The sequence below is a fragment of the Hordeum vulgare genome, chromosome 5H, assembly GCF_904849725.1.
Source record: "Hordeum vulgare subsp. vulgare chromosome 5H, MorexV3_pseudomolecules_assembly, whole genome shotgun sequence".
Taxonomy (NCBI): Eukaryota; Viridiplantae; Streptophyta; class Magnoliopsida; order Poales; family Poaceae; genus Hordeum; species Hordeum vulgare.
Window position 1 is genome coordinate 566,843,157 of NC_058522.1, and position 26,546 is coordinate 566,869,702.

The 26,546-nt window shown below is 43.8% G+C and overlaps 1 protein-coding gene across 1 annotated transcript; it reads left to right on the plus strand.

Moving 5' to 3' along the window:
• Window positions 1-9,613: 9,613 nt before the first annotated feature.
• LOC123453126 lies at window positions 9,614-13,045 on the plus strand. Its single transcript, XM_045129893.1, has 7 exons — window positions 9,614-9,697; window positions 11,058-11,279; window positions 11,397-11,452; window positions 11,542-11,620; window positions 11,728-11,866; window positions 12,220-12,333; window positions 12,447-13,045. Exons 2-7 carry the CDS (start codon window positions 11,107-11,109, stop codon window positions 12,636-12,638), a joined length of 753 nt encoding a protein of 250 aa, XP_044985828.1. The 5' UTR covers window positions 9,614-9,697; window positions 11,058-11,106; the 3' UTR covers window positions 12,639-13,045.
• The last annotated feature ends 13,501 nt before the right edge of the window (window positions 13,046-26,546 follow it).

Consider the following 26,546-nt stretch of genomic DNA (forward strand, 5'->3'; position numbering starts at 1 on the left):
CAATGATAGGCTTCCTCAAAATTGCCTTAGGTCTTCGTGAGCAAGCAAGTTGGATGCACACCCACTAGTTTTCTTTAAGAGCTTTCACATACTCTTAGCTCTAGTGCATCATTTGTATGGCAATCCCTACTCATTCACGTTGATATCTATTGGTGAGCATCTCCATAGCTCGTTGATATGCCTAGTCAATGTGACCATCTTCTCCTTGTTTGTCTTGCAACCTCCACCACACTCCATTCCACTTATAGTGCTAAAACCATGGCTCACACTCATGTATTGCGTGAGAGTTGGAAAAGTTTGAGAAAGTAAAAGTGTGAAAACAATTACTTGGCCAATACCAAGGTTGTGCATGATTTAAATTCGTTGTGCAAGGATGATAGAGCATAGCGAGACTATATGATTTTGTAGGGATAACTTTCTTTTGGCCTTGTTATTTTGAAAGTTCATGATTACCTTGCTAGTTTGCTTGAAGTATTATTGTCTCCACGTCAATAGCAAACTATTGTTTTGAATCTAACGGATCTGAACATTCATATCACATAACAGGAGTTACAAAGGACATCTATGCTAGGTAGCATGAAAGCATCAAAAATTCATTCTTTATCACTTCCCTACTCGAGGACGAGCAGGAGTTAAGCTTGCAGATGCTTGATACGTCTCAAACATATATATAATTTTTGATGGTTTCATGTTGTTATCTTGTCAACTTTGGATGTTTTATGTACCTTTTATATCTTTTTTGGGACTAACTTATTAATTCAGTACCAAGTGCCAGTTCCTGTTTTTTTCTGTATTTTTGACTCTTTTCAGATCTGATTTTGGAACGGAGTGCAAACGGAATAAAATCCCCGAAATAAATTTCTCCAGAACAGAATAAGATCGGGGGACTTGAGGGCCAAGGCGGGAGAGCCACAGGGGACCCACAAGCCCTGTAGCCGCCACCAGGGGGGCCGACGGCTACCAGGCTTGTGGCCCCCCTGGAACTCCCCTGCCCTAGCTCTTTCGCCTATAAATTCCCTAAAATCCCAGAAAAAATAAGGGCATCCACGAAAACACTTTTCCGCCGCCGCAAGCTTCCGTTTCCGCGAGATCTCATCTGGAGACCCTTCCCGGTGCCCTATCGGAGGGGACTTTGGAGTTGGAGGGCTTCTACATCAACATCATCGCCTCTCCAATGACTCGTGAGTAGTCCACTTCAGACCTACGGGTCCGTAGTTAGTAGCTATATGGCTTCTTCTCTATCTTGGATCTTCAATACAAAGTTCTCCATGATCTTCATGGAGATCTATCCGATGTAATCCTCTTTGGTGGTGTGTTTGTCGAGATCCGATGAATTGTGGATTTGTGATTAGATTATCTATGAATTATATTTGAGTCTTTGTTGATTTCTTATATGCATGATTTGATATCCTTGTAAGTCTCTCCGAATCTTGGGTTTTGTTTGGCCAACTAGATCTATGATTCTTGCAATGGGAGAAGTTCTTGGTTTTGGGTTCATACCGTGCGGTGTCCTTTCCCAGTGACAGAAGGGGCAACAAGGCACGCATCGTGTTATTGCCATTAAGGGTAACAAGATGGGCTTTCATCGTAGATTTGAGATTGTCCATCTACATCATGTCAACTTGCTTAAGGCGTTACTCTGTTCTTTTGAACTTAATACACTAGATGCATGCTGGATAGCGGTCGACGTGTGGAGTAATAGTAGTAGATGCAGAAAGTATCGGTCTACTTGTTTTGGACGTGATGCCTATAGATATAATCATTGTCATAGATAACGTCATGACTTTGAGTGGTTCTATCAATTGATCGATAGTAATTCGTTCACCCACCGTCTATTTGCTTTAATGAGAGAAGCCACTAGTGAACACTACGGCCCCTGGGTCTATTCACAACTATCGTCTCCACTTTCACTTTTACTTTGCTTTGTTTACTTTTTGCTTTCAGTTCTCACTTTGCAAACAATCTATAAGGGATTGATAACCCCTTCATAGCGTTGGGTGCAAGCTCTTTGTGTTTGTGCAGGTACTTGTGACTTGACGCGATCCTCCTACTGGATCGATACCTTGGTTCTCAAACTGAGGGAAATACTTACCGCCGCTGTGCTACATCACCCTTTCCTCTTCAAGGAAACACCAACGCAAGGCTCCAAGGCCGCGGGGAAGTCCTTTGCATATTTGCCAAGGAAGTCCCTATAGACGTAGCCCATAGCAGAAGGATTCCTGGCGCCGTTGCCAGGGAAGGTCTGTTGACGCAGTAGCAGTCATCACCTATTGAAGTAACTGTTGTGACGATAATTGCCTAATTGTGAATGTGGTAATTAATTTTTATGGAAAGGTAGTAGAAGAGTGATAATATTATATTAGTTTTATGCAAGTAAATTTTGCCTAATGTTGTTCCTCAAACAAGATTGCTAATCTTAAGCTTGTGTATGATTCTTCCTATTGATATATAACATGTCAACCACTTTTCGTTAACCCTCTTTTCTCACTTGAATAATAGCTTAAGAGCCATTAATTAGCTAAAGTTCTATCCTTATTACATGTGTGTTATGCCTCTTTGCAGTTGCAAGCCTTAATTAGCTAAACTTCGAAGCAGACGGTGTGTATTTTCTATTTAAATCACAGTTCTGGATTTCAGAATATCATGTATAGATATGATATCTTATATATCTTTATGACAAATCACTACAACTCTTAGTAATTCTTGCATCTCAATCACTCTATAGATCGATATAAATTAGATTAGGATTATATTCTGATTTTTTGTATGTATGAATCTGTCAAAAAAATTTGCAAGGGAAATCTGTCAAATTTCATCCACGCAGACACCAAGTCGTAGGCTGATAAGATCACCTTTTCTCAGCTTTTGCAGCCTTGACAAAAGAGCATAAGGTACAATTTATATTGGACACAATATGAAACATTTGATCATGTATTGGCTTAACTTATTGGACAATGTATTTGATTACATAGAACATACTGAGTATAAGAAGAGGTTCAGTCGGTTAGACACATTGCTAATTACCAAACACACTAGATCATTGGTGGCGCGCGTTGCCACGCCCGTCTATTTATGCAATAAATGATATATTTTTTATAAATTTATGGACATATGAAATATATTATACTTGTATAGACATAACCTTATATTAGTCATTAATCAATAAAAATCTCACATATAATTAGATAAAAAAGTAAGGTTTACACACAAATTTGCTTGGTGTGACAACATACACATCGATGTATTCAGTAAAAAAACAATCTATATTGCCAAAACATATAATAAGCCGCAACACAAATAACAGGAGACATAAATTGTATTCATGGCGCCTTAATGAAATGTTCAGATGCCTCTCTACACAGGGCTGTCATGTTCCGCAACAAAGAAAAAATAGACGGGCCTGGTGCACCAAGACATTTCTTGTATAGAGTGCATCAAACTCACGGAGAAGAGTGCTGACAAGGATTTCAGTTAGTTACGAAATATACAAAATACCATAAATGGGATGTCCTTTGGTTCATAAGGGGGGAAAGCATATCACCCACTAAATGAAACATTATCATTATAGTAGATCACATTGCTATGGTCAACACTTTCTTTCCATAATTCTTCATACATTAGGGTTCACCATCGGCATGTTTCCGGTAGGAACTTTGTCACTACTCTGAACACCAGGAGAAGGATGCAACACGTTATGAAGCTCCAAAGTTGAAAAATCTTTAAGGCCTTAATTGCATGTTTTGACACTGATTCACGCCTAAGCGAGTATAGGGGTTTTGTACGGGCACTGTATGGCAGGTACAACAGGATCCGCCTAGCTAAAGAAATCAAGGTAAGACCAGGAGAGCAAGTTGTACGCCTAGCCAACGTATAACAACAACATCAGAAAATCTAAGAGACCACAAGGGGAACCGGGATCTCACCTGCCTGAAGAAAGATACTGGAACAAACAGAGGAGGTTGGAGAAGGGGAACGACTGGACGAAAAGAGAGGAGTCCTTTGAACACGAGCCCTCGAGCGCATCAACTCAAACTGATTCCCGTGCCTCGAGTCGATCACAGCGCGAGCCTCACCTTGGCTCGATCCCACCTCACATCGGGGCTAGATTGGCGCAGATCGACCGCTCCTCAGCGCGTGTATCGGTGGATCCGCTTGAGTAAAATTTGGATCAAATCTTAAAACTGAATGCATGAGAAATTCGTGGAATATAAGCGATTACCAAAATCTCATCATGGACGATTGGAACCCCATCGTGGTCACCATGCCATCAGCCACCAGTTTCCCGGGACAAGAAAAGATTGAGGACAATAATGCATCTTCCGTGTCCTGGAGGACGTCCTTGCATCGTGGATCCAAAAGGACAGGCTCGGTTTTGGGTTGTAGATCCAAGAGGAGCTCACCATGAGCAGTGCCTCAACCGATATGAGAGTGGATCCCCTCCTGTTAAAATCTTAAGGGTAAAGAAGATCACAATGGCTGGGCGATAACTAGGCGACGGCCAGCTGGAGACGATGGCGGCGCAACCTATGTCGTGGAGTGAGAACTAAGAGCTCGCGGTGGTAATTGAATAGGAGAGGCGAGAGGTCGGGTGGAAGGGGATGAACCAATCGTCGACATTGCTTGAGATTGAGAAGCGGAGAGGCCCTGAGTGAACCGTTTTTACGAGCCAGTAATAGATCGCTTTGCCTTTGGACCCTCGGTGGGCTGAGAAAGCAGGCCCATTTTATCAGAGGGCATGGTTTCGGCCAGTGGAGCAGTACCCCATTAGGACAGTTGGGCCAACAATTACAAAGTGCGATGGAGGTGGCTCTATACATCATATCCGATGGCTAAAAATGCCCCGATCCTTAAAATGTACGACCAAAAATGCAAATCGCTGAGAGGGCTTCCTTTAGGTTCAGTTTTACTGTCCTAAATATGTACAGAATTCCATCTGTTGTCATTTGTCATTTCTCTATACATGCATATGCAGGACAATCATTCTCTCTATGTCTCTCTCTCATACGATGATTCTGGATCAATGTATATACCTTATATAATAGGAACATGCAGTGGCTTTGGTGTCTTAATAGAAATATTGCAAGATTTTGAAGACTTAACAAAAGAATTTTTTCAATCTCTACCAGAAGTGCTAGTAATCGAGTAGAGGGGGTGAATAGGCGATTTTTATGAAAAGCTTCGAAATAGTAAATCTCTTCAAAGTAAGCAGAAGCAAATGAAGATAAGATAGGGATAACAGTCAAAGGTCTAAGCATGGCATGCAATTAGATGAAGACATTCACACATGTAAAGCATTGGCATCATACATGACAGAAGTGTATCGAAGATAAACTATAGTAGTATATTTGATGAATGTCTTCACACACGAGCAATCAAGCAATGGCTTTGCAATGCACAGTTGGAAGTAATGGGGTGGGAAGATAGAACCAGTTGCTTGATAAAGACACGGGATTTGTTGGACCAGTTCATGTTGCTGTGACAACTGTACGTGTGGTTAGGAAGGCTGGGATTCAAGTTAGAAGACCTCGTCTTCACCTTGTTCCCCTTGAGACGAGATCACATAGACCACGCCCAATCACTCACGTAAGTCTTGAGGGGAGACTTCCAAAACCCGTACAAACTTGGTCACCCGGCAATCCAGAATGACTCTTGGATGCTCTAGACCTAGATGCCTAACTGTCTGGAAGATCACAGTCTTCATATGTAATAAGTCTTTAGTTCACTCTGAACAAAACAACTTCGATGGTGCTCAAACACTCTGGCTCTAGGTGTTTGGATTTGTCCTTGCATGATAGTTTTCTCTTAATGTCTTTGAGGTGGGTTGCTCCAAAACGACAACAGTCGTATCTAACTCTGAGCAGACACCAACTTATGATGGTGGGGGTGGGCTATTTATAGCCAACACGCAACCCGGCATGATATGACCGAAATGACCCTGCGTCAATGGCCAACCGACACATATTCCAACGGTCGGATTTCAAAGACACACGCGGCAACATTACTTTTGCTACAAGCAATGCTAACTCAACCAACTCTAGAAGAGATTTCCTCTCACTATCTTCACTCAAAGACATATGTATTTTGGGTTCACGCGGCGTCTCACTTCAATCACATCGACCCTACTTAACAGTACGATGGTTCCTATGACTCAGGAAAGAAGAAACAGACTACCAAAAGACGTTTTCTTCGCGTTTCATTATCTCAAGTGATTATCTTGGCACACCACCAATGGCTTCGGCCATTATCAATGTCTTCGGACATTTTCAGGGGTCGTCTTCGATAGTTAAATCGAATCTTGAGGGACTTCTATCTGTGTTAACCTGTGAGCTTGCACAAACACGTTAGTCCCTAAACCATGTTTGTCTTCAATACTCCAAAAGCAACAAGGGATGGCACTAGAAGCACTTCTACAATTGTGCTAGATGTGATGTGATGTTCCCAAAAGATATGAGCACTTCTCTATTGTCCTTATGCTGGAGTAACTCAATGTTGGTTGGATGACGATGAGTTTTGAAGGCTTTCCCCGAGGGGTTTGTATCATGGTGTCATATTTACCCCCCCTCTAAGGCTTTATTTTCCTTTTTCTCTTTTGTTTGTGTTGCCTGATTTCACCATGTTTGTGTATCACCATGTGTTAATGAAATGAAAAATATCGCTATTGTCTTTCACCAAGGAAAAACTACGGTTCAAATTTTAGTTCTAAAATACTCCCCGGTACAAGGATTGTTCTCGGGTAGTGTTTGTTCCGCAACTTTTTATCCAAGTATGTAAATCATGAATGTCGGTGCATTTTAATAATAATGTGTCATTTATGTTATGGCCTTAACAAAAGCTTCTAGGTTGTGTCAAAATTTGGCGTCGAGAAAATCATGCAAGGATTTCCTTATATTACTTCCGCTTTTGCTTTTCATATCAACAATTTAATTTTTCCTGTCTTTGAAGCTCCCTTGAGAGGATGGAATCTACTTGATATAGAATACTCTTCTCAATAACCATGGCTCTCTTCTCTTAGCCAAAAATTATGCGCATGGTACTTGATCTATATCTGTTTATGCAACTCATGCGAGGCAGCTAGGATGCTTTTAAGCATTATCTTCTTTGATATTTGCATATTAAGGAGCATGCCTTTTTAGTGCATTGTTGTTGCTATCTAGTGTGCCAACAAGTGAGTTCAAGTATGGATTTGAGCAGCAAATCTACAAAATTCTTTGTTCATATTCCTAGGATGCGTAATGATGATTTTGTAGACCAATTTAGAATTATATTTTTATGCTTGAGTGTAATGCGTTACACTATCATGAAATATATCCCTTATTTATCTAAGTCGAAAGAATGAATATGCCATATTGACATGTAGTTATTCCTATTTGGCATCAAAATAACAAAATATATGCCATAATAGATAGTGATGTAGAGCGTCAAAGATCCCTCGAACAACAACATCAATGTAAGACGACATGGTGAAGCGCGCATTTGTTGCTAGTATGAGAAGGAAACCATCAACATTTGGGGAGATTTACCTTAAGCCATCCCTCCCCAACATTAGAATTTCAGTGATCCTGCGTCCGTCATTGTCTAGGGCAAGGCTTTCATCACCCACAACATGACCATCAAGAACACTCAGGGAGCTTATGTGAAATTAAGGGGGCTATTGCCCCCCTCTCATCCACACACAAAGAGCAACTTCGGAAAACAATTGAGAAGGGAAATATTCTTGGATGGAGATGTATTTTGTGCTTGGACCCCTCAGATCTTTAGATTTTTTCTGCAACCCCTCAAAAATATGCATCACATGCAACTCTATCATGAGGCACAATAGATTTTATTTTCGGTGATGCGACCGCGGTTTTCCACATGTGCAGCATCGTGGCACATCTTCTAGTCAAATACAAGACGAAACGACAACAACTCAGGGAAGGCTAATGGCAAGAGTTTTGATGTCATCTCATTCCAACTTTGTAATTTCTTTTTGGAAATTCTCTAACTCACCAAAGCATGAATGGTCAGTTCAAAACATGAGTGCTCACGTACTCACTCCCTAGAAAGATGCATTATGGGACTGAACCGATGTAGTGGACCATTTTTACTTTCGACCGGTTTGTTTCCTCTCTTCCATCGGGCCTCGTAGAAATCTAGGTCCGGAACACAATGAATGGTAACTATCGAGTCATTGGAACTAAAGACGCCTTGCATTGCTCGTTCTTCAACGACGTACCCTTCTCTAACTGACATGTCTCTCGTGCCTCCTCCGTTCTGCAGCCCTCCTTCATACCATCCTCTTTGTGGGTCTAACCCGCATCCCCACTTCATCAATGGTTGACCACAATAATAGTGGTCTACTCGCCTAGGTGTGTGGCGATAGTGCATACTACCTCCCTATCGATCGTCGAGGGTGACAACCTCTCCTGCAATCGATGGTGATGAGGCGTCGTGAACGTAGGGGGAGATGAGAGCTCCATGAGCAACATGTTGTCTTCATAACATGCCTTCTCCGTCCAATTTGCCGCCTTTCCCCACCCCATTCTCCAGAACTCACTCCATCGTGTGAGGTCCTCACTAGTCTCTACACCGTTGTGCCAACCACACCAGCCTCTTCAAATGCAGCACATGGAATTCCCGCTAAAAGAATGGCGTATTTGGTTTGAGCCTAAGGTTGCTCCACAAAACTTTATCTAAAAATGAACTAGGGCCTCTTTGATTCAGATGATTTCTACACAAATTTTGGAGGGATTCTAATCCACAGGAAAAAAATTTCTCTACGTGAGTTGTTTGATTCATAGGGCTATTATTAGAACCTATAGGCATATTTTCTGAGAATAGTTTTGACAAGTTTCGTCTACTTCAACCTCACATGAAGAACCCTATGTTTTTCTTACCCACAATCAAACACTCATTTTAACCCTGTAGTTTTGGTCATGGCTAAAAAGTTGGTAAGTTGCACATTGGCTACAAACTCGAACATACCCGAAATGTTGGCCATCCAATTATCCAAATTGAGATGTTCCTTTTTATTGAGCTAGCTGGATCGAGCTAGCCTTACCTAACGTTGGGCAGAGTTGGCTTGCCAATTTTTCGGCCCGTGAATCACTCGCCCTGATTTGATCAACTTTTCTTTTGTGCTGACCAAAATTTGGGAAAGGATGACCAAAATTTGGTAGGCCAGCCAAACTTTTGGCTGGGCACATCCAAGTTACCGGGGCCTGCGTCTCTTGTGCGACTGACTGCGGGTCCCACCGGGCGCCGACGAAGCTGCGCCTCCAAGGTCCACCGAGCGCGCCGCCCGCGTCCGGACACCGCCAGCGTTGGCTCCCGTGCGTGCGTCGGCCTCCTTTCTCCTCCACCCAAACCTCCGCCACCTCGGCGCTCCCACCAAACCGGTGACGGGGACGCGCCTCTCTCTCCCCCTCACACACATCCTGCTTCCGTTTCTTGAACCTTCAGCTTGGCCGACCTGAGCAGAGCAGAGCTGCCGCCGGCCCAGTTTCTCTTCCAGATCCGGGCGAGTAACCGCCGCACTCCTTGGATCTGAGGGGGGCAGACAGCAGGGACGAGACCAAGCGGAGGCGGCCGTTCGCGCGCTGAGCAGGCGCGTGAGCTGCAGGAGGAGGCGTCGGCCCGCCCGCCCTGCCACGCCCACGCCGCCACTGGGAGGAGCTCGACCCCAGCGGCGGTGCAAGGCCACCGCGCCCACTCGGAGGTAAATATTCCACCTCGCTGCCCCTGTTGCCATACGCCACAGGTGATGTGATTTTGTGCCCATGCCCTGCAGGCTCTGTTAGCTTCCGATGGTGTGGTGTGGTGTGTTGTGTACAGATTTTATTTCGGGATCCTAGGTTGGTGCTGTGTTTTTTCCTATGTGTACTTAGATATCTACTCCGTGATAACTGCTAGTTAGACAGCCTTGAACCTGGTTATATCGCCTAGACAATCTGGTGGTTACAAAAAGCATGGTGACTGCTAAGGAACAAGCAGGTAATATCACCTGGACAACCTGATAAGTAGTTATCTTCTACAGTCTGGTAGTTACAACAATATGGCAAATCCTAACAGACGGCCGGGTAATGTCACTCAGCTAATCTGGTAGTTACACAAACCAATGTTTTCGAGTCGATGAGGGGTAGCGGCAAGACTCATGGTCGACTAGTCGACATGAGTTAAGCAATAGGTACCAGGTGAGGAGCAGGCCAGCAGCAGCAGCAGCCTCCAGGGGAGGACTAGACAAGCTTGCTGCGGCGCCGGCCGGCAGGATTGTGGGGCGGCGGTGGCTAAGGGAGAGGGTCCCAGGGCTGCATGCATCTCTCGATGCAGAGGCCGGGGCGTTGCCTCCTTTTCTAAAAAAAAGGGAGAGGGTCGGCTGGGGCCATCTTGGTTTCACGGGGGGATTGGGCAAGCAAATAGAAAAAAATATGACAGACGGGGCCAACTTTTAGTCGTTCGACTCAAAAACCTAGACTACTCAATTGAGTCGGTTGACTCAGCCAATTAGTTGAGTCGACCTTGCAGTTACGACTCGTCGACTAGTCGTTCGACTCAAAAGAAAACCATGACACAAACAACACATGGTGGTCATTGTTTGCTAAAAAACTTGTAAGTAAGCACAAGATCTTTTATTATTGGCACCTGATAGCACTTTGATAATATTCTGATACTTGACATAGTACAACAGGATAACCATAATTCCATATTTTTCACGCCGAAAGGGGTCATGTTGAAGATGGAATGGATCATGAGTAACCTTCTGTCTAAAATGATAGTTTCAGATCAGCTTTATCATTTTAATTATTTGTGGCACACCAAAAAATATTCCACAAATTCTAGTACTCACGTGTTGTTGTTGTGAAAAGTATCAAGTGTTTTCTTTCGAAACTGAAAGTTCAAGTGTATATGTTTGATTTATTTGGTCGAAACAAAAGAGATAATTTTATATGAAATGAAGATGATGAGCTAGCGCAGATCTCAACACAAAACTTGATGCCTAAATGGAAGGGTGTAGGTGTATGGTGTTTCAGCAAATTTCATCTCTAAACAATATCTCAGCGTTAATATTTTCCCCACAGGAAAATAATCTGTTCTGCTTAGTTGAACAAGTACGCACCAGACAAGTAAATGGGAGTTCAGGCAGATCGAAGACCTCCTGGGGGTCTGGATGGCCTCTATGGGGTACAACTTACGGGACGGTCACCGTACAGTGATGATGAAGCTATCAAAACAAGCATTATGGATTCGTCAGCTATGGAGCAGCAGGGGGGTGTCGGCATGACTCGAAGTTTGAAGATCAAGTAAGGTTTCGGTTTTCGGTCCCATCATTATGAATACCATCCAGACAATTGTTAGAATGGATGGTGTCTAGTATGAAATAGTTGGGCATCACCTAATGCTCTGTCTTGTAATTGCAGGCAACTCTGGCGACAGAGACCCCCATGCCTGAAGCCTATTCACTGTAGTCTCTCATGTATGGTCAAGCAATCATGCAATTCAGACAATCACCATAGTATCTCGTTTGCTAACTTAATTGCTAAAATAAATTCTGTTTTGAACCAGGTGATAAAAATGTAGCTGAAACTGTTGCTAATGTTGTCACGTCACTTCCTTTCATCTTTCTTGGACTGCAGACACCAAGGCAAGTACATCTACGAACAACTGGATTGCTTCTTCAAAGGTTGCCTCCTTATTGCATTTTCGATGCATAGCCATTTTTCAACTAACGGTCATGTGCCAGTTCTGCAGAAAGACCTTGAATACTGCACTTTATGCTAACTCACTAATTGGAGTTGGAGTTGCATCTAGCTTGTATCATACATCACGAGGAGAAATCAGAAAATACATGCGGTGGGCAGATTACACAATGATCGCCACTACAACACTGGTAAGTAAGATATATTTATAGGGTAATGGGTAAATCGGAATCTATGTTACCTTCATAGATGCATATTAGTAAGCAATAAGAACCATGAATTGAATGCAACCAAACTTGATTTATTCATTCTGCTTAATAAGCTATCAGGCTATCAGCAGCATCCCAGTGTATTTGTAAAATTGTAACCAAATGAACTACTACTTGAATATTATGAGATTTGCATGTGATAACTTTCTTTCTGTTTGTATGTTTGCTACATCAGCACTTGTGGCAGCCTGATTTATGGCTTATACCGTGCTATTTTAGGTGTTATTATTACGACTGCAACTTCTTATATGAAGTATTTGATCTTTTGCACACAGTGCTTAACAAGAGCGCTTCGGGATGAACATCCAAAATTACTAATGGCGGCATCAACGTTGCTCCTACCGTTCCAGCCCTTGATGGTCACAGCCCTCCATACTGGGATGATGGAGGCAAGTATTTTTTCCAATCTCCTGCCATGTTACTTTGAATAATAGACCATCCCAGGGAGGATCTATTTCTTCTGTTCTTGACATCTCCTAACAAGAGTTCTCTTCTGCCTCAGGTTTCATTTGCGAAACGAGCATCGACAGAGCCAGAGCTCAAGACAGCACACAACCTGCACAGGATGTCGTCTCTGCTGGGTGGGGCCCTGTTCATTGCCGATGATGTCTTCCCGCAGACCCCCTACATCCATGCTGCATGGCATCTAGCTGCAGCATTAGGCGTCTGCACATGCAACAAGCTTCTTGAATGACCCTGCCGGGGGTTTATTCTCCTTTATACGAGAGAAAAATCTGTTCTGTTATCAACAAGCTGCTGATAACAATTTATCGACCTGTCACATTGATCGTTGCACATTGCATAGGTGATTGGTTCACATTGAGCCGAAAAACATTGGAGGATTACTACAGCGTATATTGCTCTCCCGGAGTGAGAGGAACTAGGTACCAGTTAGTGACTGTATTTGTTGTATATGATATATTGTAGTAGTTGTTGTTCCAAAAATACTGTTACTACAGCATGTATTGCTCGTAGTGAGATGAACTAGAACTAGTCAGTCCTGTATCCTGTATTTGTTGTATATGAATTACATTGTAGTTGTTTTGTACTTATGTTCTGTAGTGTTGTACTTCACTACAATGGGGACAATTTGGTTGCTGACATTTCTCTTTCTGCTCATTACCTTCAGTAGACATTCTTCTTTTGTGCTAAGTAAAATTTCTTATAGAAGGTCATATCAAGGCTTGTGTTGTACTCCCTCCGTAAAGAAATATAAGAGCGTTTAGATCACTAAAGTAGTGATCTAAATGCTCTTATATTTGTTTACGAGGGAGTATGTAACAAATGTGGTGTAACAGTAGCACTCAACTGAATTCTGAAATCAAGGTTCTAGAGTAAAGTTCTATACATCACTAATATTGATATATTTTTTGTGCTGCTCCTTCCTATTAAAATCTTCTGGGGTTACTATATCAGGATGTACTTCCGAGGTTGAAATCCTACAATTTTCATCAGAGTTAGCCGGCATGTAAAACATTCAAATGGAGTTTGCCGTCTCAGGTCTGGAGCTGTCAGAATTTGGTGATTCAGAAGACATGGTTTTGTGTTTTGGCGAATTCTTTGGTTATGACGCATTTCCAGGGAGCACTCTGTTTGTCTTATTTAATTTAGACTGGCTCCAGGATTGATTTCTATCTTCGTTGCATATCATTTTAATCAAGTCAAGGCAATCTGATTCAACAATCATAGGGTAGCTGCACCATGTCCCCCAATAATTATTGTGGCAACACTCGATTGGCCCGATTTTTACTGCAAGAAAAAGTGAAAAAAAAACAGAAAAAATAATCCTAGCTAGGTTTAGGATATTTATAATTAGCTGCCGCTACATATGTAGTTTCTTCTTCAGTTCTTATTTCACTGATGTTCGTGATAAGCTTTCTGAAGTTTATAGTAGTACGGATAAAAGTATGTCAGAGTTTGGATGCAACGGCCTCCACCAACAGTAGTACCATGAAAAAAGAAAGGAGTTTGGAGCAAACATATTTGGTTCTTCCTCCCCTACCTTGATCTCTTTCATAGGAGCACTAGCGCATATGCTTCCAGGTGGTGGGGAGTTAGCAAAGTACCTCAAGAACGATAACATTAACTTTACTGACGATGCTGATGATGATTTCAACATACTGCAGTGGTGGCATGACCACAAACTTACATATCCATTGTTTTCCATATTATTACATGATCTGTTATTCAATTTCAATCTCAACGGTATCATCGACATTTGTTTTTAGTCTAGCTGAAAGAATACTGTGGAGAGAAGAACTAATCTCATTCCGGACATGGTAAAAACACTAATGACTATGAAAGATGGGGAACTAGCCAAAATGAGAGCCCATTGCACTGCCAATAACCAAGAGCTTCAATCTGCGTTCAGTCCTTGCAATTCACGAAAAAGAATTGGAAGAGTACTCGTAGTTTATACTAAAAAAATCTTTTATATTTTTCTTATCATTTTGTATTTTTCCCTTTTGTAACCTAGAGCGTGGTTCGGTACTCTTTTTTTCTTTCCAGAGATGATTTTTTTTTCAAAAAAGGCAGCCACTAGTAAAGCTCAAGATTTATCTTATATGACACTTTGCCTCATTTTTATTTTTGTATTTTTTTTTATTTCCTTAGAAGTAATAAGGCCAAAACAGGCCCCTGGAGTACACATGCTAAACGGCCCATAAGGATAAACAGTCCATGTACCGGCATGGTTAGATAATGTACCATGCCTGGCCAAAGACACGACCCGTTTTAAACGCCGTCCATGACGGCCAAAAGCCCCCCCCCCCCCCTCCCCCCTCCCAAACGAAAATTCTATTGATTGTTGGTGTGTGTAATTTTTTGTCATGTTTGTTTTTTTCGAATGAAATATTTGTATTACTCAACCATCAAGATACTTCAATTAGCAGAAGCTAACTCAACCGCAACAGAGGGACCAGAGCCGATTCAAGTCATGGTTCTACCCTCCATCGACCCATCAATTTTCTTTTGTCATGTTTGATGTGTGTAATTGGCTGGCCGGCTGAGTAGCTGCGTATGTAAAAGAAAAAAACGGCCGGCACCATCGTCCAGTCAATTATCCAGCATACAAGTCTCTATCCTTATTGTACTCAAGGAGTACCTTATCTGTACGGATGTACTCACTCACCTTTAAGCTTCTTGTATTGCACATGAGGAACTAGTTGATCAGACGGTCTTTTTAAAGGCACAGTTTAAGTTGGGCATCTGTTAGTCGTTGGATCGAAACTTCATATGGCTACGCTCTGGTCAAGAGGCAAAACTATAAGTTCCTTTAGACAATGATATTTGACACGATCGTACGGCTGCGGCCGGCGCTGGCGAGGAAAGCCGTTAAAAACAACAACATGACGAAATGGTAATTTTATAGATCAAGGGAGCAGCTCTCCAAAAGTATATCGAAGTTGCCCCGGTGCCCTGTAAGAAATCGTCTCATGAAGCCATATGTGTGTGAAGCATGTTTCTCAAAAATTATGAAGCTTTATGCACAAAATTTCGTCTCACCATACTACGAGAATGGACCGGAAACCAAGATAAATTAAGCGCTTGGTGTCCAACAAAATATGATAAACATGAGAAGAGGGGACAAAATAAATCAAACTGTTTGTTTGTGCAAAGTTTTATCTTTTGCTGAAAAATAAATTTGTTCATGTAGCTTGTTTGCTACTCCTTCTGTTCCTAAATATTGGTAGTTGGGAAGAACTAGACTTCAACTACAAGTATTTTGGTACAACTAAAGTAGTTAATTAAATTGTACTAAATCCTTGGATCCTTTTGAGCTCTAAAACAAATTAGTCGTTTACTAGTATAGTATAGATTTGACAGCTGAATTAGCCGACCGTTGCACAATTAATCAGTCTCATCTCCTTTTTCCTCTTAAAAGAGCGTGTGTGGTGGTTGAGAGCATTCTGAAATCTGAACCACACGATGCATATAGTTGTTTGTTTTATATAGCTTTTGGTCATTGCAACCGTGTAAACTTCTTCACGTTATAGACTCCATCCACCCTCGTACATCAGCCTGGCATGGCTACCGGCTTCTGATATGAACATACATTCGAAGGGAGGATATTATTCCATGTGTTGAATTGCATGCCGCTACTAAGTAGTAATATGTTTGCATTTCCATGTATTTATGGTTTTTTCTTCCTGTTCCACGAATGAATATATTGCTTATAGTTTGGGACTAGTCAATGATCTGACGTATATTTCCATCCATATGCAAATCTCAATGTGAAAGTGAATGTCCACTCGCAATGTGACAATATATAATGAATCATGGCATCGACTTAGACATAACAAATTCGCAGGCATCTTAAATTTAGCAAAAGCATATCGACATTTTATAGTACAACAGGTAAATTTTCACTTATACCATATTCTGCTTGGCATTTCATCAAAGATGAGAGTCACTGCTTGTCGTGAGGGCGACAAAGTGTTGGAGCTGAAATGAGGCATGTCCTCTCGTAAGGCTTGCCATACTCTTGTCCAGATTACTTATCACTAATGTATCTACGCTATAATCATTGGAGGCCAGTGAACGACCCTCTTCCTGCGGTGGCCACACGAATCTTGGCTTCAGAGGTGACACCTGTGGTGGCGGTGCTGACTTGGCGATGACCCGCACCACATCGGGCATGGTTGGCCGGTCTGACGGGTTTGGGTTGCTGCAGGCCAATCCCAGAAGCAACAAGCGTTCCGCATCGCCAACAATGTCCAGCTGATCCTCATTCTCCGGAGCAAAACTATCGGTCAACATGGCATCCATGCAATCCAATAGCCTCCCCTCTCGGTGAAGCCGCCACACTCTATCAGTGATATGCATGTCATCATCATCCACCACCTCATGATCAGCCAGCGCCCGTAGCCCCGTGACAACCTCGAGAATGAGCACCCCAAGAGCATAGATGTCTGTCTGCCGCGTCGCCTTGCGGCAAACCGGATACTCTGGCGCGATGTATCCCCAGGTGCCACCCACGCCGGTGACGGAATTCCTGTCAATGGCAACGGTGCAAGCCAGGCCAAAGTCGCCGAGGTGAGCCTGGAACCTCGAGTCCAACATGATGTTGCTTGCCTTGATGTCGCGGTGCAGCACCATGGGCTCATACTCGTGGTGGACATAGTGCAGGCCGGTAGCTATTCCCTTGACGATCTCGTAGCGGGTTGCCCATCTCCGAATAGAGTCATCAATGTTTCGTTGCTTCGTGCCGCTGTCGCCTCTATGGAAAAGATGTTGGTCTAAGCTGCCATTATTCATGAACTAAACACAAGCAGCGGCACTCCTTTGTCGTAAGACCACCCTGAAAATGTTTAGGTGCACAGTTATGAAAATTAGACTTCTTTGCAGTTCTATGAATGCATGGCTAGAATCATATAAACAAAGTGGCCCCACTTTCTATGCCAGCTACATTTTAAGCTTTTGGAATCGACGGCTCACCATAAGTATGCCCAATTGAATATAGAACATATAGACAATAATGCAGTAAAATTAATTTACATTTTCATAATTAATGTAGGCTTTGACTTGATAATATGTAGCCTGAGGTGAATGTAGAAGGGGAAAAAAGGCAACCCATAATCATCATATTTCTTCGTAATTTTCTTAAAATTATCTAGCTTACGAACCACTAGATGAAACCAATTATCTCTCACGGTGTGATTATCCGATGCATGTTTAGCTGTCCCTTCATGGAAAGTTCAATCAAATTCTTGATCACCGCTGTTTTTTATGAGACCGGATATACACTCTAGGTATATACACTCTCCTTTTGGTAGGTGGAATCAGGGTAGGCCGAACACAGCTAGACTAGGCCCATGATCTTTTGAAATATGTCAATACTTTCACCCTTAATGAAGCACTAATGAATTCCATTGCTACATTGCGTGGTACATATCTCAATATGCCAGATTCTTGACCGATGCACAGACATGGCGTGAGAGAAGGAGACTGTCGATAGGAGGAGGAGGATGCACAGACATGGGACGAGCTGCTTGAGCTGGAACTGGAAGGCCATTGTGAGCTTCTTGAGCTGGAACTGCAAGGCCATTGTTTCACCCACCTTTGTCACTATAAGCTTGCTTTATATACTAGAGACTAGTGAGTCTGTGAGTGCATCCGCTTATGTGAAAGACACGAGCTACACAGCTCGATCGCGAGTGCCGGCCTGTGATACGCTGCTCGAGACTGCCGGCCTGTTATTTTCAGTTCGTCCGATGGAAATATCCTCATCCTGTATCACAGGCCGGCCGGCACCTTGTCACAAAGATAGCTCTATAATAAACTACTCCTCCCTAGCCTCTAGTGAGTGTGTGAGTGAGCTTAATGTACGTTTTTTCGAACTCATATGCATGACTTCTCTTATACATAAAGCCATACGACAACACATACATAGTCCAAAACTGCACACGCACAAGGAATACAGAAATCAAGGCATGCAGGCCAACAACATGCCAGATTATGCCAAAGGAGCTTGATCACTCTGATTAAAGGGATAAGGCCGTAGCCCGAATACGCTTAATCAACCGCTCCATGACGTCCTTGTAGCAGGCTGTCGCAAGCCTTAACTGAGCGGCTTCCACTACTGCAAATTGTTAAGTAATTTAAAGATTCAGTCAAAACTTTTGTTAGATCCTCCAACATGTATATCAGTCACGTCACGTGTACTAGGTCTTTTGGCCTTGTGCTTATAAAATCCACCTAGGAATCTTCAAACGAAATGGAAATCAGCCGTGTACTTTCCTGTGGAGCTCCGGTAATAGAAGCGGCAGTAGCTCTTTTTAAGGCCAAGCTACGTCGTCAGATCACTTAGATCTATGAAAACTTCGCATTCGTACGTCATCGATGTCTACCCGGTCGTACGAGGTTCATTTAGATAAAAAAAAAATGGCCGGAAGAGGCTCCTGTAGATAATCGTACGAGGTTCACCTGGCAACAAATGTCAGGCTCTGGCCTCGAGCAAAACCGGCCGTCAACACTCAACGCAACACGCTGGCATGGTAGTTTTGCAGCTAGCAAGCGCACAACGTCTAAAGTACGATGAATCGGACAGATAACTACTCACACGTCTTACGTAAGACAACATCATAAAAGTTACTCCTTTCATTTTTATATATAAGGACATAAAATCATATTACAGCTATCAAAATAAGATATATTTTCACTGCCTCTAAACCCTGTAAGAGATCATCTACTCCTTCTATTTCTAAATATAAAACCTTTTAAAGATTTTAATATAGACTATATATAATAATATATAGACATATTCAAAATATACATTTATTTATTTTAATCCATATATAATTCATATTCAAATCTTTACAAAAACTTATATTTAAAAATGAAGGGAGTAGAAAAAGAAACATTGTAGGAGATCAGCTTATAAGAGCATCTCCATCAAAAAGAGTAGATCAAACCGTCCCGAAGTTGCTTGAGGTATTCTCCTTCCGTTCCTACATTTTTTTTTCAGTCAAGATTGATTGATGTAGATGCATTTTTTGAAACATGGTGAAACCCTAAAATTGGTTTTTTGAGATTTGTTTTTGCTAAACTTATTATGTTAAACCTAAGATTATTCTTCATGGTGAAACATGGTGAATCTTTAGAAATGTATTTATGTTGAATCCCAATATTATTTATGATTTGATTGTCATTTGTTTGTTGCTCAATTTGTTATGTCAATTCCTAAACTTATTATGTAGGATGTTCGAGCCGGATAAATATCTCGGTCTTCATGGTTATTATGAGAAGAAGCATCGTGATGTGCTAGTAGAAAGAGGGGAGGTACTTATGTATTAAATTGTTTACTTTTCATATTGTGACAAGTTGAGAGAAGAAATAATTTTTTTAGGTTCCACCAGTTCTTCGGTTGAGGGGCCACAACCCGCCTGAATCTCTCATGTATGACCATCGCTACGAGCCTTATTTTAGAATAATGGATCTTCTTCAGTTTTGTACTCAACTTTAAAGGCACGCCACCATGGCTGAATTCGACGGACATTACCACCCTTACGGACCGTTGGAGGCCGGAGACGCACTCTTTCCACCTTGCTCTTGGTGAGATGACCATCACTTAAAGGATATTACGATGATCTCTGGGCTACCGATCGAGGGCAGGGCTCTTACAGGGAAGGTAAAGTCTGAGGGGGGGCGACAACGGGTTGTAGGATTGGTTGGTGTTGAACCACCACCGTGGATTAATGAAACCAAGAAGGATTCTAGGCCATCCGGTGAGTTGTATTCATGGCTACGACAACATATTTACGAGCGCCCCAGAGATGCCAGTCCGACTGTTGTGGAGAGGTACGGGCTTACTTATGAAATCTTTTGATCCAAATCGTGTTTCCTGTGGACAGGGGACACGGCCGTGTTGAGCTCTCGCTCCGTCGATGGTCGTTTCACGGAAAAGGCTTTTACTTGCACGCTCCGTTCACTCGCCCCTGCACGTGGATTCACCCAGTCGGACCCGGCCGAAATCACTTTTCTGACCTTATCAGAAAACCATAGTATAAAATGAACTCCGCATGAAACTCTTTCACAATCTGACTTTTTTAAAAACGCCAGAGACCGTGACGTTTCTACTCCACATAGAAACACCGAGGTAGTACGCGTTGCCGCCTTGGCCCACTGTCATGAGGCCGTGTACCCCGTGTCATGTGCCCGATGTGCATAACCTGCTTTAGAACCAGCCATGAAGGTTCTCCCTAAAAAAGAGAATGGCTAAAGAAACATACCGAAAAGGAAGCTAGTTTTTCTCAAGAAAATAAACTGTAACTAATGGTAATGCAACTAGGACGAATGTTATGACGAGTTTCTTTTTTTAGGGGAATAAAGCCGCTTTATTTAGTCTAGGAAACTCGGAATTTCATCCGAGATTACAGAAAGAACAAAATCCGGGGGAAGCCCCAACCAAACCTTATTAAGTTTATCCCCTACCCTGACCTTAGCTAACTTATCAGCGGCTACATTTGTCGAACGACGAACCCATGATATCTTAGCATCATCAAACACACCCATTGATGTTTTTATCTCCTGGATCCATGGCCCCAGCGCAGACAGATTTTTTGCTGGATTGTTCAACATATCCACCACCTCCTTCGCATCCAGCTCAATATGCACCTTAGTAGCATTAATCTTCGTCGCGACTTGAAGCGCCCTCCTGCATGCATGAATCTCAGCCGAAATCGGGTCGATGATGGTGGGCAAGTGATGGCAGCTAGCCGCGAGGAACGCGCCGTGGTGATCACGAAGCACAACACCACCCCCACAACCTCTCTCTCCCTGCCTGGACACTGCACCATCGGAGTTCACCTTAACCCAGCCTTCATCTGGTGGCTTCCATTTCTGTGGCATTCTTATCTTTGGATCCGGTGGCAGCTTTCCATGGACCTCGTGCCATTCCTCCATATGTTGAGCTACAGTGGTCATTATTTCATGTGGAGGAGCAATCTGCTTCCCCTCCCTTGTGTCATTCCGTGCTAGCCACAGACCATATGCAGCTTGCACCATAGTCTCCCTGTCCGCCGCCGACGCATCAGCAAACCATTCCAGTAACCAGCGAGCAAGGGCACTCTGGGAGCACAACGAACTCGGTGGGATCGCCACCGTAACTCCCTTCTCTGAGTGCATCAACTGCCAGAAGCGCACCAAATGTGGACAAGCCCAAAACCTGTGAAGAATGGTCTCTTCTCGTCCACAGACCGTGTTGAAGACACCAGGCTTAATGCGTCGCCGGTGGAGCTCATACCCAACTGCCAACCCGTTCGTAATAAGCCGCCACATATGTATCTTGGCTTTCGCGAGAGCGAAGGTGTCCCACAAAGCCAAAAACCCTTTGTGCTTGTGAACCGAGGTGGAGGACTCCGGCTGTCCGGTCCTCGACCTCCATCTAGCATGGTTCAAATGATACGCTGATTTGATAGAAAAACAGCCATTTTTTGTATAGTGCCATGCTAAATAATCCTCCTCTCCAGGCCGCCAACTGCTATCTGTTTGATGTCTGCCGCATCATCTGGCGAGAACATGGCATCCATCAATTGGGCATTCCACGAGCGCTCATCCTGGTTCAACAAATCAGCAACATATGTCACATTAGGGATGAAAATCTGTTCTAGGGGCTTCATGCTGCCCTTCCTTGGGATCCAGTTATCATGATGGATACTGACACTAGTTCCACTCCCTATGCGCCAAATCAACCCTTCTCTAAGCAAATCACGACCATACAGAATACTGCAGAAAGTATAGGAGGCATTAGACGGGCATGTAGCTGACAAGATCGAATGGTCCTTGAAATAACGTGCCTTGAGCACCTTTGCACATAGGGAGTCCGGTTCTTGCACTAGTCTCCAAGATTACTTAGCTAGCAACGCTTGGTTGAACATATCCGGTTCTCTAAACCCTAGCCCACCGTCTCTCTTTGCCACACACATTTTCTTCCAAGCTACCCAATGCACCTTCTTCTTACGAGTCGCTTCACCCTACCAGATTTTTGAAGAAATTGAAGTTAAATTCCGACACATTTTCTTTGTGAGTTGAAAGCAATTCATGGTAAACGTCGGTACAGCTTGAAGTCCCGATTGTTGGCTTCGAATCGCTGGATCAAATCACCCGGGAGCTACACACAACGTACAAAGCTAGCTAGATAAGCTAGCAAGGAGGCAGCTTGATGGATTCTGCCAGTACAACCGAAAGCGAGGCTTGTACGTGTTGTATAACCGGCAACTCTCGACGTAACTAGCGACGGAAAGATACGATGAAAGCTGGATTGAGGAGACTACTTTTGCGGTGCGTGACTTACACCTTTTCAGTTTTTACTCTACGTATATAGAGATACAAGGACTTGCCGCGTCCAACACGATGCCGACTCGGTTGGCAACCAACACAACGCAGCCCGGACTCGTACAACAACCAGTCCGGTTTACAACTCTTTCTACCGTTCGACGTTTAGACTCAACTAGGTTAATTACTACATTCACCTCCTTAACCTTGTTGCTTTGTCTCCATTGCTTGCACTCCGACTTTCTTTCTCATCTCGATGAACTTCTGTCGACCGAGGGACTTGGTGAAAATATCGGCAAGCTGGTCCTTCGTATTCACGTGCTGAACTTCGATCATCCCTTCCTCAATGCACTCCCGGATGTGATGGAACCGGGTATCTATGTGCTTGCTTCTTTCATGATGAACCGGATTTTTGCACAATGAGATTGCAACTTGGTTGTCAATCTTCAATGACACCTTCTGCACCTCCCTCTTTGCAAGAATAGCTAGGAGTCTTCTCAGCCACACTGCTTGACAAGCCGCCGTGCTGGCCGCTATGTATTCTGCCTCGCATGAAGACAGTGCCACCAGCTTTTGCTTCTGAGAATTCCAGCTAATCGGATTCGGGCCAAGGTAGAAAACCATGCCCGTTGTGCTCTTTCGGTCATCAACATCACCTGCCATGTCGCTATCTGAATATCCACGAAGGACCAATCCTTCCTTTCCCTTTCTGTACGTGCAGCCAAGATTAATTGTGCCTTTCACATAGCGTAGAATTTGATTGACCGCGCTCATGTGTTCGGTTGTCGGATTCTCCATGAAATGACTCACGATCCCGACTGAATACGCCAAGTCAGGTCGGGTATGCACCAAATATCTCAGGCTGCCCACAACGCTTCGATACATTGTGGTGTCCACCGGCGGATTTGAGCTACGCTTGCTCAACTTGTGACGTTGGTCCATTGGAACTTGTGTCGCGTAGCAATCTGACATGCCACACTTGTCCAATAACTTGACCGCGTAAGCCGATTGACATAGGGAAATCTCTCCGGAGCTTTGCTTCACTTCGATGCCCAAGTAATAGCTGAGTAATCCCAGATCACTCATGCTAAACTTGTTCTTCATTTGGGCCTTGAAACGTTCAATTTCTTGTACGCTATCTCCGGTGATAATCAGATCGTCGACATAAACTCCAACTAGCAGGTTTGAGCCTTTGGAGTTCTTTGTATAGACTGCGTGCTCGAGGGGACATCTCTTGAACCCGAGCGAGACCAGACTTCGGTCTAACTTTGAGTTCCAAGCTCTTGGCGCTTGCTTCAACCCGTAAAGTGCCTTCTTGAGCTTGTAAACTTTCCCTTCTTCGCCTTTCTTCTCGTAGCCGAGGGGTTGTTCCACGTACACTTCTTCTGTGAGATCGCCGTTGAGGAAAGCGGATTTAACATCCATATGATGAACCTTCCAATCCTCTTGTGCTGCCTAAGCTAGGAGCACTCTCACCGTCTTGATTCGAGCAACCGATCCAAACACCTCATCATAGTCAACTCCTTGACGTTGAACGTAGCCCTTTGCAACGAGTCTTGCCTTGTACTTCACAATGGCACCCTCCGTGTCCTTCTTTAACTTGTAAACCCACTTCAAACCTATCGCCTTTTGGTTTAGAGGACGGGTTACCAAAGTCCACGTGCCATTGCTCTCAATCGCCTTCATCTCCTCATCCATGGCGTGCGTCCAACTACACCTTTTGCTCGCCTCTACGAAGTTCGCTGGCTCCTCAACTCCGAACAGACATAGTCCGGAGTACTCGAGCGTAACTGGCTTTGTGTACTTGTAGACTTTCTTGAGCATCTTGTAGCGACGAGGCCCTGAGGAGTCCATTGTGGCTTGCGAAGGAGGTGACACAAATTGTGTCGATGTTGATGCACTTGAGGAAGATGGCTGAGTCTCGGGCGTGTCATCGACATCTGCGTCGTCGGCGTAGTCGTCGTGATCATGACCATCATCTTGATTGTCATCGTCACTATGCGCCTCGTTGTCGATGTTGTCGTCGAGATCTCCACCCGTGTCGTGCGCTTTGTTGTCGCTATCTTCTTGCGACCTATGCACGTCGTCGTCGGTGTCGGCACCATGATGATCACTACCATTGTGGCCACGTTGGTTCGGTGTCTTGCCAACCACTTGGACATCTTCTCGTGCATCATCGTCAGTTGGGAATTCAACTGCAAATATGTTACTGTTTGGAGCATCGTCGGCTGCGGCGCTCCAATTCCACGCCTGGTTTTCTTTAAATACGACGTCGCGTGAAATCCGTAGATGCTTGGTTTGTGGATCGTAGAAACGTTATGCCTTGGTGCCAGAACTTCTCTCGTATCCGATGAACACCATCTTGGTGCTACGATCGGCAAGCTTTGAGAGATGTGGCTCCGCCGTCTTCACATGTGTCATGCACCCGAACGTCCGTAGATGAGACACATTCGGCTTACGTCTGTAAATTGCTTCATACGGAGTCTTGCCAATCACCGCCTTTGTTGGAGCCCGGTTGAGAAGATAGACCGCCGTCGAGATAGCTTCTCCCCAAAAAAATCCCTGGCAGGTTCTTGCTCTTGAGTAAACTCATTGCCATGTCAACGACGGTTCAATTGCGCCTTTCAACGACCCCATTCTTCTATGGCGTGTAAGGTGTCGTGAGGAACCTCTTTATGCCAATCTTCTCGCAGTAATCGTTGAATTCGTTCGACGTAAACTCTCCGCCGCGATCTGTCCGTAGAGCGCGAACCTTCAACTTGTGTTCCATCTCCGTTGCAGCCTTCAGCTTCTTGAACGCTTCAAACGCCTCATCTTTAGATCGTAGGAGAACGACCCACATATATCTCGAGTAGTCATCTACCACGAGGAAGAAATACTTCTTTCCCGTGTGAGTTGCTGGGGTGATAGAGCCACATAGATCACCATGGAGCAGCTCGAGTGCATCACTTGCACGATAGGTAGACTGAGCAGGGAACGGCCTGCGATGCTGTTTTCCAACCAAGCACCCGTCACATACTCGATCAACATGGTCGATAAATGGCATCCCGGATACCATCTCCATCTTTGACATCTTCTTTAAGGCGTAGAAGTTAACGTGTTCAAATCTAGCATGTCATAACCACGAATCATCATCACTCTTGGCGAGCCAACACTCCGGTTGAGATTGATCAAGGTTGAGGATATAGAGCCTATTCTGTGTGCGATTAACACGAGCTAGCACGTTTCGGAGGTTGTCGAAGATCGTCATCACTCCGTTCTCGATATTCACCTTGCATCCATTCTCGTCAAGCTTCCCAATAGAGATGATGTTGTTGCGAAGCCGTGGGATGTAGTACACTCCGGTGAGTATGCGATGTTCGCCTGTGAGACCCTCGAATAGGATAGATCCTTGCCCGCAAATCTCCACAGCTGAACCATCACCGAACTTGACCGAGCCTTCAACATCGTATTCCAGCTCGAGGAATTTCTCCTTGCACCCCGTCATGTGGTTACTAGCACCCGTGTCGAGATACCACGACATGTTCTGATCACCGGATAACTTTGGTGTCAATTTTTCCTCATGAAGTAGCACCTTCTGGCTTGGTTTCACAACCACCGTTTCAGCGAGATCACAAACTTTGGCCATCAGAAGATCTGGACCTTCGTCTTCCTGCTTTGCCAAATTTGCCTTGATCTCCCGCTTGTTAGGCTTCGGACAATCCTTTGCAAAGTGACCCATCTCGTTGCAGTTATAGCACTTGACCTCGGACATATCCAAGTTTCGTTGCTTCCGCCCTTTAGATCGGTCTGCCTTACCACGATCTTGTGGCTTGCCTTTTCCTTTACC

Coding starts and splice junctions, on each gene's coding strand:
- LOC123453126 (XM_045129893.1), top strand. CDS start 11,107: ATGGGAGTTCAGGCAGATCGAAGACCTCCTGGGGGTCTGGATGGCCTC. Junction 11,280..11,396: donor ACTCGAAGTTTGAAGATCAA/GTAAGGTTTCGG, acceptor TTGTAATTGCAG/GCAACTCTGGCGACAGAGAC. Junction 11,621..11,727: donor CTTGGACTGCAGACACCAAG/GCAAGTACATCT, acceptor CCAGTTCTGCAG/AAAGACCTTGAATACTGCAC.